At 40.6% G+C, this 11,202-nt stretch overlaps 1 protein-coding gene across 1 annotated transcript; it reads right to left on the reverse strand.

Moving 5' to 3' along the window:
- Positions 1-4,617: 4,617 nt before the first annotated feature.
- Positions 4,618-10,814, reverse strand: LOC105930975 (T-box-containing protein TBX6L). Its single transcript, XM_012869441.3, has 9 exons — positions 10,652-10,814; positions 9,678-9,837; positions 9,453-9,555; positions 8,678-8,842; positions 8,428-8,574; positions 6,789-6,865; positions 6,587-6,660; positions 6,203-6,416; positions 4,618-6,103 (listed from the first exon to the last, which is right to left on the reverse strand). Exons 1-9 carry the CDS (start codon positions 10,689-10,691, stop codon positions 5,920-5,922), a joined length of 1,164 nt encoding a protein of 387 aa, XP_012724895.2. The 5' UTR covers positions 10,692-10,814; the 3' UTR covers positions 4,618-5,919.
- Positions 10,815-11,202: the final 388 nt, after the last annotated feature.

Genomic DNA, 11,202 nt, shown 5'->3' on the forward strand with positions numbered 1-11,202 from the left:
ATATAAGGGCCCTGCCCTGTTAAAAGGCATACAATGTCCTACATTCCCATCGTCTAGAATCGGGTTTCTCTTCTTTCTCTGCTTTTAATTTGCATCTTCTATAAAAAGTCTCACTTCAATAAGAAGACCTACTCCCAGGTCCAGAAATGTTGCAAGATTCAAAAAGGCGATTTAAGAATCGGCCAAACATTCATTCTCAAGGTGGAGTTGGTTAATATGTAGCCGAAAAGCCTCTCGGCTCTAACTGCATCTGAAGGATGCAGGCCACACTCTTCAGATTTTACTTACAATACGTCCACATCACAATCAAACACTGCACCTTTAACTGAATATCCCTATAAAACACGATTTTCAGATATTGCACGAGAAGACAAAAAGCTCACGGTGAGTATGACGTTTTGTAAACCTTTAATGTGATTTAGGGTGAGTCCTCCCTGTTTATTTGCTTTTTATTCCCTGCTGAGTGTCCCATAAAGCAGTTTTTATGTACAACAGAAATCGAGCCAATCGACGCATTCCTCCCCTGACTGCACGTGATTGGCTGTGAGTCCGGCGTAAACGAGTAATCAAACTTTTGGAGTCTGACCTCTCCTCGGGGCACAGGCTGTGCGTTTGAGTCGATGGCAGCCGTGCTGCCTGCAGTCCATTACCGTTGCTGCCTTTAAGCCGCCGTCGGTGCCGTGCGGTTTGACCCAGTGATGGAGAGGTACTGGGCAGAAACATGCGCTGCACTGATTTCTTTTTGCTTTCTGCAGATCTGTAGCTTGACATGTTAAATGCAAAACGAATGAGTAAAGCAAATATGCAAATGCCTCCCAACACATTTAAGAGCGCGTCTTTAGACATAGTCTCTGCACACTTGTAACAAGAGGAAGTTCATATTAGGTGAAAAGGTTTATAAATATGTTTACCGGAGATGTCTGAATACGAATAGCAGGAGAAGCTTTAAATACTTTTTCTGGAATTAAAGGGCTGCTTATACAAAAGCCAACATCTACACTCAAGGGAAAACATTTCTGGCCCTCCTTGTTTCTTTCACATCACAAGCATAAACTCAGATCATTACGTTTTTATTACTGGGATATTAAGGTTACGGCATTATAAAGTATTGAAATGTTGTGAAGCGGAAGCAAATGATGAGGCCTTCTAAAAAAGCATCAAACATAAAAAATCTAAAATGTGTTACATGTGTTTATATATAGTTGTTTTGTGGGACAACTTCTTGCTGAAAGTATTTTAGGGTTATGGTTTTATCTTTACATATCCAGAGACTGAAATGTATTTATTTTAGTTTTGCAATAAAAGTCAACCTCATTAAAATAGCTTGGAGAGGGTGTTTGAGTATTTAAAAAATAAATAAATAAATAAATAAATAAACATTGCAAAATTCTGGGTTTGGTTTCTAGGACATTAATAAGCTTTGATCTAAACAATTTCATCACTGCTCTGTGTTTGGACCTACTGTCTTACTGGAAAGTAACGTCCCATGTAAAGAACTGAGTCCGGTTGCCTCCGATTTGAGCCTGCTTGCTGTTGCCGTGACCCAGATTTGCACAGGAGGCACGTGTACAGAAACATGTAGTTCTCAGCCTGAAAACAGTGTTTCTAGAACTATAGTAGCTGCAGAGATGGACGACTAAAACTCATAGATGGACATTGGTACAAGCACCCAGCAGTTTGATTTGTCAATCCCTCTATGATGCTCAAACAAAAAAAAAGGGTGAAATCCCAATATCAAAATAAGTGGAGTGCCTCAAACTGAGGAGTTTAAGTATCTTGGTGTCTTTGTGAGCAGCAGTAGGATGGACAGACGGTAGGAGAACCAGGAGAAGACCCAGAACTCACTGGAGGAACTATATATCCCGTCTAGTCTGGGAATGCCTTGGGGGTCCCCCAGAATGATCTGATCTCGGATAAAAGGACGACGATGGATGGAATGTAAAAAAATGTATTAGTTTTTTTCAACATATTAACAAACTCCCAAAAGGAACTGCTTTCATCGTGCACATTTGTATTAGTGGATATTTGTGCAGGGAGCCTCATTTAGCACAACACCTGCATGATGTGGTCATGTGGCATCAATCTGAGGCTGACCAATCACGCCTTGCTGCAAAAAATGATGTCTGGGCTCAACAAAAACCTGGTTATGGGCATTGCTTTTGTGCATGTTTCAAAGCATACTTTGGGAAAAGTTAATAATATACTGTGAGGGGAATACAATAAGATGCTTTTTACCCATGGATGTCAGATTTTTTTTTTGCACATCTGCAATGTTCCTTGGTCTGAAAATGCTCCCAGGCCAAAACTAAGGCAATCCTCATTTCATTGAGTGGGAAATTATTAAAACGATGAACGCAATTTGATTTCATGAAACATGGAAGTAAAATCAACATCTTGTGCTATTTAAGTACCAATGTAAGGTGACAGAAAATTGTTGAAATTTCTTAGTGTGTGAATCTTACCTTAAAACAAACTGTGCCTAAAGTTGCCAAAGAGATACGTTCCCACTCCATGATGCTGTCACCAGCACGTTTCATGAGGATTGTGCGTTCCTGGTGATGTGCATGACTATTTTTATTACACATACAGTATTTTGCACCTATGCTAAACAGTTCAATATTAGTTTCACATGTCCAGAGCTCCACGTTTGGTGTCTCTCCCACAACTCCAAAGGGGATTTCGTAATGACTTTCAGTTCAGTGGCTCTCGTTAAACTTGTGTAGTTCACGACCAATAGTTGTAGCAGTCCACCTGAGCAGTAGATCTCTGCAGCTCCTCCAGAGTTTAGGGAGTTGGTTGCATTAGTAGAAATTGGAGTAAGGGAGATAAATAGAAACACATGGTGAACTTTTCAGGTTGTTTGTGAAAAAGCTATGCACCCCTTTCCTTGCTTTGCACAATAATATGCCACTTAGTGGTTGTCTGTCACGTGAAATCTTAATAAAATAAGTTGACTTTTATGATGGAAATGCGACTCAATGTGGAATGGGGTGTGAATACATTCATAAGGCTCCTTACCTAACAGTTAAACCACTGTGTAATCAAACTCCCTCTTGTTTGTAAGCCGCCATGTTTTGCATTAAGTCCTGAAGCTCAATAACCGACTGAAACCCTGTGCGCGCCATAGTTCATCCTATATTTGCCTCTCTTAAAGCACTTTGCACGATGATCTTAAAAGTAATGGATTTAACAAACAAAGAAAACATGTCAGCATATGTTCTTTAGAATATATTCTTTAGCGACCAAGCTCCCCGAGGGTTGGTGTGTGTCCCAGATAGAGCTTCTCTTTTCTATCTCGTAAAACATTTACAGTGGCAGCCGTTCCGGCCGTCTGCCGGGGGAAGCGTGCCAGAGCGTGAGGGCGACCACGCTGTTGGCTATTTCTCAGATCAGGCGCCACTGGTTTTATAGATAACTCGAGAATTAACAGATATCCTTTGAAAAGACAACTTGGGATTTATAAAACATTGGTTGCATTTCAGTCAAATGTCAAAAATACATCTTTATTAGCCAGTACAGTTGGCGTCTGGGCTGCGATCTGTTCATGTTCATCCGGCTGAACGTGGCATGGAGTGACGAGCACATCTCTACGCCGCCCCTGGACAGGTGAGGAAGTGAAGAGAGGGTCGTTGACCTCGGAGATCAAGGGAGTGTGCAGCTGGAGGTTTTGCAGCTTAAATAGACCGCCCAGATCGTCATGGTGCGCTTGATTTATTCTGCAGAGTTAGATAACAATCACATGTGAAGGCAGCAGCACAGCTGCAGTTGACTGCGGAATCTAGTTTGCAGGCGGTGCCTCGTTTCTAGAAACATCCATCCCTCCAGATAGATCAGTCTACATTAGATCGGTGTTCTCCGTTTATTTGTTAATGTCACTGAGAGGCTACATAGTTGATGGATACAGTCTATATCAGGGGTCAGCAACCTTTACAACCCGCAGAGCCATTTTCGCCCTCGGTCCAGCTAAACAAATTTTGTTTAGAGCCACAAAAGTTACACATCTCTTTGAAACAAGTGCTTGTTTTTATGGTATACTATAGGAAATTTGTTTAATTTTTTTTTAATTTAAATATCAACAGTTATTATTTCACCAATAGTATTTTTATGTTTAGGTTTAATACATTTTCTTGAATTGGACATTGGATTTTTATAGCAAATGGCATCAAAATTATGAAAAAGCAAGTCGTTTGCAAGCTATTGACAAAAAGATACTACATTTATCTATAGTAAAACATTATACACACCATTAGTTACTTTCTTTCTGCAAATGTTATGCATATATTGCAGAACTAAATGCATCCTAAAGCTAGCAATTTTAACTTACCTTTACATTCAGAGATATTGACTAATTTCCCCCCCCTCCCGCATTTTTGGGCTAAGTTTTTAAGAGCCAAAGCTGAAGGTTTAAAGAGCCACATGCGGCTCTGGAGCCACATGTTGCAGACCCCTGGTCTATATATACTGTACGTGTCTAGGTGAATGGCATGCAAGGGATGACATTCTGAAATTGTAACTTGACACGGCGGGCAAAGAACGTCGTGAATAAAATGCAAACAATCCCAAAATTATTACTTAGAACTGGAGAAGGAAATGTACTCAAGAGCTATTTTTGGGTAGATGTTTAATGGGCACTTCCTGGTTTTACTGTTTTGAAGCCGCGGTACAGAGCTGTCCAACATGACAGTTGTGCAAGACTGATACAAATCAGCACATTTAATTTGCCTATCAGTATAATGGCTTATACTTTAGACCCTGGAAATGTGCGCTCTGAAAAATCTACTGCATTTGGCTATAATCTATTAATAACCTACTGTATGGAAATATGGTGATATGTCTTCAGTAAATAGTATTTAAAAGCAACAGGTTAATCATTTTCTTTCCAGTTTTGATGGGAACTCGTGATGTTTGAAAAGTCGACTTGCTCGAATGGGGATAAGGGACAAAGGAAATGGTCATAAGGTGAAGTTTTAAACATTTTCCCAAACAAATTCACAGTTTAATTAAACGTGACATTTCCAATCCTCGTGACTTTATTTGCATGAATTGACTAAAACATTTAGCTGCAAACAAAAATGCAATAGTTCAAGTAGAGGGGCGCCAATTGCTTCATTTATGGGTAAAAAAAAAAGGCAAGCAGTAAGGGACAAACATGCAACACGTAGGTACCAAATGAGGGTCCAAATGGACAAATTGATCCCAGGTTGTTACCAACAAAATTATTGCAGTGTAACCACAGGTTAGCTGCCATTTAAACTTCTTGGGTGACCTTTTCCCCACACCCCCTTATTTTACGTTATCATCTATCAGCCTAGCGACATATGCTTCTGTATAGCTGTTAAACCCTAAATATCAGCAGAAATCATGTAAATTTCCCTCTGGGATTATTAAAGTATTTCTGATTCTGATTCTGAAAACTAAAGGTTGCCTCTCGAATGCAGTGCCTCGTCTTCATAGCCTTTAAACTTTTTGCCACAATACAACCCCAAACGTTATTGGATTTTATGTGGCGGATCATCAGGGAAGAATATCAAAATTGTGAAGTGGCCAGAAATGGGTCCATTGTTTCAAAATCCTTAACGAATAAACACTCTGAATCTGAAACACGTGGAGGTAATTCAGTTTTGCTGTGATACCACAAAATAAAATACAGTGTAGCCTTCAGCAGTCACCTATTTATATAAATACTTCACATGTGTGTAATTCAAAGTGAGTACAAATAGGCTACAGCCTAATAGCATGTTAAAAAAAACCAAAAAACTTTTTGCAGGCAGTGTACAGGAACATGGAGAGAGAGAATGTCCCAGCATTCCTAAACTGGCAGAAAAAGCCAAGTATTTTCAATGTTTGCTCAACTTTATTTAGTCAAAATATAGCTAAGGCCCCTCTTCTGACCAGGACATCACTGAATGGTATCAAGGTTCACCAGCGGGAGTAGGAGAAAAGTGGGTACTGGCTCCAGTCTGCTGGGTTTCTGTGGTGGCCCTGTTGGTGACTGTAGCGGTATTCCTGTTGCTGGGTACCGGGCTCCACTGTGGACAGTGGGTGAGGAGGAGCGTGGAAGAGGGCCTCTGTTGGGTCTCGGTTACCAGGAGGTAATGGGAATCTGAAGGGCAGAAAACAGATCCAGTGACGTGTGAAACATATATTACTCCATCACAATTCAATGCGGATCTGTCGCCTGTGTTTGGCCAGATTTTCTAACCTGTAAGGCTGGTATGCCATGGATGCAGGAACCATCTGCTCCTCGCAGCTGTTGTCGTACTCCTGCAGCTCCAGGGCCTCAGTGTGCATGCTGTCTGACAAGTCCGGCTCCAGGGACCACGGGGAAAGGTGACCCGCCTTCAGTGATTGCTGCGTGGAGGCCTGCTTCTTCCCGGCCTGGGCTGACTGAGAGGTGGAGGGCATCCTCTGCAGGCCTGACCAGGAAATACAACACTCATTTGTAAGATTTATTCATCCATCGTGTCTTGTGCTAGTTTAGTCTGAGGGTTTGATCCAAAGTGCAAGACACGGAACACCTGCGGGGGACCTAATATAATAACAATAAATGGATACACTTGTTCATTAGAAATAGATTGGGAAGTACCTGCTGCACTGTTACAAAGGCTTTTCCTGTCTTCTGTGGACTCTTTTGCAGGGGAACCTTTGTTTGAACGACACCTACAAAAATGTAGTTACAATTAATGTTATTTAACAAGAAATTCCAAAGAACACCTACTGGTAGTTATCCAAAATTAGCTGACATCTTTCAGCTCCTTTTTTGTTTTTTAATGCCAAAACAAATGTACCTTTTACTTTGAGTGTGGGTCCCTCCTTCCCTAAATCCTTTTGCAAATGGATTATGGTCAATCTTCAGTCTGGTAATCTGAATAAAGACAAGAAAGGGTAAATGCTGCTGCTTTTTTTTAAAGCCAAAATGAACACTTGACCCGATGAAGCATTTTTCAAAACCGCTGCACGTTATATTATATTTATGCGCTATGCAAAAGTATTTACACGACCAGACAAAAGTTTGGATTCACCTTCTCATTCAAGTTCATCAGGAGAAGGCCAGGAGTGACCAAAGAAGTATTTAGAAAAAGCTAACATTTACAAGATGCTTTGAGTTATTTCACTATTTTGCTTTTGATACATAATTCTATATACTTTTGAGTAATAGTTTTGGTGTCTTCACTATGTTTCTTTAATGTAGAAAGTCTTAAAAATAAGGAAAAGCCAAATTTCTTTTGGAATATTATGTCATAGGCTAACAGAAATGAACATACGTAAGTTAATTAATTCAGGATTTTCTATTTTTTTTAAACAAATGAAAATCTGAAAAGTGTGGCATGCATAAATAAAATTCAGTGCAGCATTAAGAAGTGATCTAACTAATGAAGTCCAGCTGTCCAACAGCAACTGGAATCTACACCGTGGACCAACGACGAGCTGCAGAGGTGAGTCTGACAAAAAAGTCACAGACTGAGAAGCACGTTCAATATTGCTACCATTTTTGTCACAAGCAAACATGTCTGAGTAACTAGCCTTGATGACCCCACTCACATTAATGTGATACGTAATCCAATGAAAAAGGGACAAAAGAGACTGCAAGTGAACAAGCACCATCCAATCTGTTGAAGTGGTACTATCTCGCTAAGAATGGGCAAAGCAGGTGAAGACATTCTCCAAGATACTTATAGCTGACTCAAGGGTGCTGAAAACAAACCCCCAGCTTTTCAGATATATTTATATATTACTGTGGATATATAAATATATATCCACTTCAGAAGAAGTGGATACTTCTTCTGAACAATGTTCTGAAGAAGGCCCGGCAGAGACTGTATTTCCTTTGGCAACTCAGGGAATACAACCTTCCACAGGCCTTGCTTTCATCTACACGGCCATTATTCTGTCTGCCCCGCACACATGACTGTGTGGTTTGGCTCGAATGCCAAATTGCATTGACCAATCAGGTCTGCAGGGAGGATTATGGGAGCTAACGTTCCTTCCACCCAGGACCTCTACAGGTTTAGGGTAAAAAAAAAATGGGCAGCTAACATCTCTGCAGACCCCACATATGCTGCATACGCACTGTTTAGAGTTTTATCAACAGGTTGGCACTACAAAGCTACAGCTGTTTAAAAAAAAATAAAAAATCAGTTGGCATAAAGACAGCCCCACTTCAAGCTTATGTTCTTCTTTCGTAAAAACACTTTGTACATATTTACATGTGAAAAAAAATCCCAATTTTTAAAACTAAAATAATATTTAGAATATCTTCATTGAGTGCAAAGTGGAACCAATTCCTTATCTGTATGGACAAATAAAGCTGATTCCGATACTTTGTGAACATCTATCAAGACAAAAGTTGAAGGGGTACACATTTCCTAGGCACTGTATATGAGAATTACATGAATGTTTGTAAGCATGTTCGGTTTTTATAAGTACCTTTGGGTTTTGGTAAGCCGTAACAGCTGTGAAGACCGTCTCTGGGAACGAGAAGGTCTGGAAGGAACCCCAACACACGGTGTGTGGACTGTCTGCCTGTATCACGTGAAAGCGTGGGTAGTAGCGATGCATGGAGTGAAGGATCATCTGATGAGCGAAGAAAGACACCGACCAGAGTAAGTCACCCAGCGTCAGGAGCTTTTCATGTCATAATGTAAGTTTGAATGTGTAGAGCGCTTTTTTTTTTTACATGGCCATGCTGATCCAAGGTGTTGTTGGTGAGCTTCATCTTGAGGAAGGACAACGACTGCTTCATCCAGTGACTTCCAACGGCGGGGGAGTCGGGGTGAATGTATGTCCGACACGGGGGCTGGGGCTCAGACTTCCCTGCGACCTCCCACTGCTCCTTCTTCCACTACAGAGAGGCAGATGGGGGGAGGGAGAGATGCATCATTAACACATGAGAGACCTCAGGATATAGGTAATTAATCAAGATCCTCCAAGAAGCAAAAAAAAAAAAAGATCTATTTTAATTTCTTCTAATGTTTATTGGCATACCGCTAGGACTTTGGCAACATTCCCTTTTTCCCCCTAAAGGAAGGTTCAGGATCATTCGGTTTTCCATCCTGATTTTCACAGACACCCCCCTCCAACGCTCTCCCTAAGAGCTTTGATTTGCACTACACTGTTTTCAAGTGCGTGTTGACAGCAACCGCTGGGACCAAATGGGCCGCAGAAAACTGTAGGAGTTGCTGAATGCATGGGATGGCAGGCTGCTCCTCGTTCATCGACTGTGAATGAGGCCGGGATGCTAATTGATTGGGCTTCCAGCCGGGAGTGCACAAACAGGAAGCAATGAAAGGCTTTGATATGCGGCAGTGAACGGTCGTAGGCAGACAGGGCAGAGCTGTGTCTGAATGCAAACTGCTGCCTCATATTCTGCAGCCCGATGGCTCAAATCCACACAGAGAGAGAGAGAGAAAAAAAAAGAGAACATGCCGGGGATGTGTTGCATATGATCATACCTTGTATTTGAAGCTGTCTGCCGGGACTATGTCCACCATGATGACATAGTTTGCATAAGGTTGAAGCCCAGCTAGGCTTATGCTGCAGTGTGGAAACATTCTCCTAAGGGTAAACACAGGGTGTTATGAGTTGCTTTGACAAATAGTTTCCTCTTCAAGACAGAACAAAAAATGACATCCTCTTCTTTAGGTTTCGGGCACTGGGGAAGATGTCAGCGTTGTTACCTTCCGTGTTTGGTTATTATCATCTCTGTTCCGATGGCGTGAAAAGACTTCCAGAGCTCCGAGTTCTCCAGGGTCATCCGGATGCAGCCCTGCTGGTAAGAGGTGGCAGCTGATGAGGAGAGTGGCATGCCGAGATTTGATCTGGGATCTTCAGGGAAATCTGTAGGAAGTGCCAAAAATAAATTGACAAAACAAAAAAAAATACATGCAAATACAGTATATTAGCTCTATTTGTTGTTAAATTAAAATGGCTGTTGTTAAAATGACTGAAATCCTGTTTTACTGCTGGAACCACAATGCACACAGATGTGATGTAGCCTCGCTAAAGTCAGCCAAACTCACTTTTTAAACTATTGTTTAATTTACCATACTTTAATAAAGACCTTAAATATCCTTATGCTGCCATACAATCCTGATCAGGTAGTAAAACAGAAACATACAGATTTCTTTTGGCAATAAAGCACCTTTTTGGGATGAAAATGTAAGCCACACACTGCAAAAAGGGAACAAAAAGTAAGTACAAATTTTCTTGAAATTAGTGTCTTTGCACTTGATTTTAGCAGGCAAATAAGATGATCTGCCAGTGGAATAAGATTTTTGCACTTAAAATAGGAACAACTCATCTTCATCATCTTATTTCAAGTGAATATATCTAATTATCTTATTTTAGGAGTAAAAATATTAATTCCATTGGCGTATAATCTTGTTTAATTGCTCAAATCAAGGACAAAAACATTCCTTTCAAGAAGATTTTACTTACTTTTAGTTGCCTTTTTGCAGTGCAAAGAGTAAAAGAAATGTATAAATACCTTAAAACCAATACTATTTTACATAGTGGTAACACATAATGACAATAAAGATTCATGATTCTTGATCAGTTGCACCAACAGACCATGATAGTGGAAATATGTCAGTTCAGTGTGAGTGTACATGCTTAAAATAGTCGTTCTTTAAAAAAATAAATCCCAACTTACCAGAGATATTTGGCATGCTACTGCCTCGTGCTGTTTTCATCACCAACCAAACCACAGGAAAGCCACTGCCTTCAAATACTTGAACAGGGTTAGGATACTTCTGGGATCCCTATCCTGGAGGGGCCTCCTAAAGCTTGAACTTGATTGGTCGTCACTGAAAAGGTGTGGTCTAACCCGCCTGAAGGGACAAAAAGAAAACCAGGAAGAGAGATTGGGGAGGTGATTACCTGTTTTCTGCAAATTCAAACACAAAGCAGCAAGATTTCAGCCAATCTCTTGATCAGATTTCTGATTATGGCAACGTTATGATAAAAGTCTGCTTGTATATCCTCAAAGACCCAGATAATGGCCAAGCGAAGATTTGACATTTTGGGGAAAATTAAGCTATTTAATGAGTTATCTTGTAGCACAATTTCATGCCTTAAAAACAAATATCTTCCTGTCTTGTCTTCCAGGGCAGACAACTTGTGCTTGACTAAAAAAAAAAGCAATAATACAGAGTTTGCAGAGAAGTTATAATCCCTGAACTGTTAACCTTTGTGCTGTGTTGC

Source organism: Fundulus heteroclitus, chromosome 8, assembly GCF_011125445.2.
Source record: "Fundulus heteroclitus isolate FHET01 chromosome 8, MU-UCD_Fhet_4.1, whole genome shotgun sequence".
Lineage (NCBI taxonomy): Eukaryota > Metazoa > Chordata > Actinopteri > Cyprinodontiformes > Fundulidae > Fundulus > Fundulus heteroclitus.

What these genes read in the sequence shown, in the direction of transcription:
- LOC105930975 (XM_012869441.3), bottom strand. Translation starts at nt 10,691, where the DNA reads ATGAAAACAGCACGAGGCAGTAGCATGCCAAATATCTCTG. An exon ending in TAGCATGCCAAATATCTCTG is followed by an intron (nt 9,838 to 10,651) that starts GTAAGTTGGGAT and finishes CACTTCCTACAG; the next exon opens with ATTTCCCTGAAGATCCCAGA. An exon ending in CCTTGGATCAGCATGGCCAT is followed by an intron (nt 8,575 to 8,677) that starts GTAAAAAAAAAA and finishes TTCGCTCATCAG; the next exon opens with ATGATCCTTCACTCCATGCA.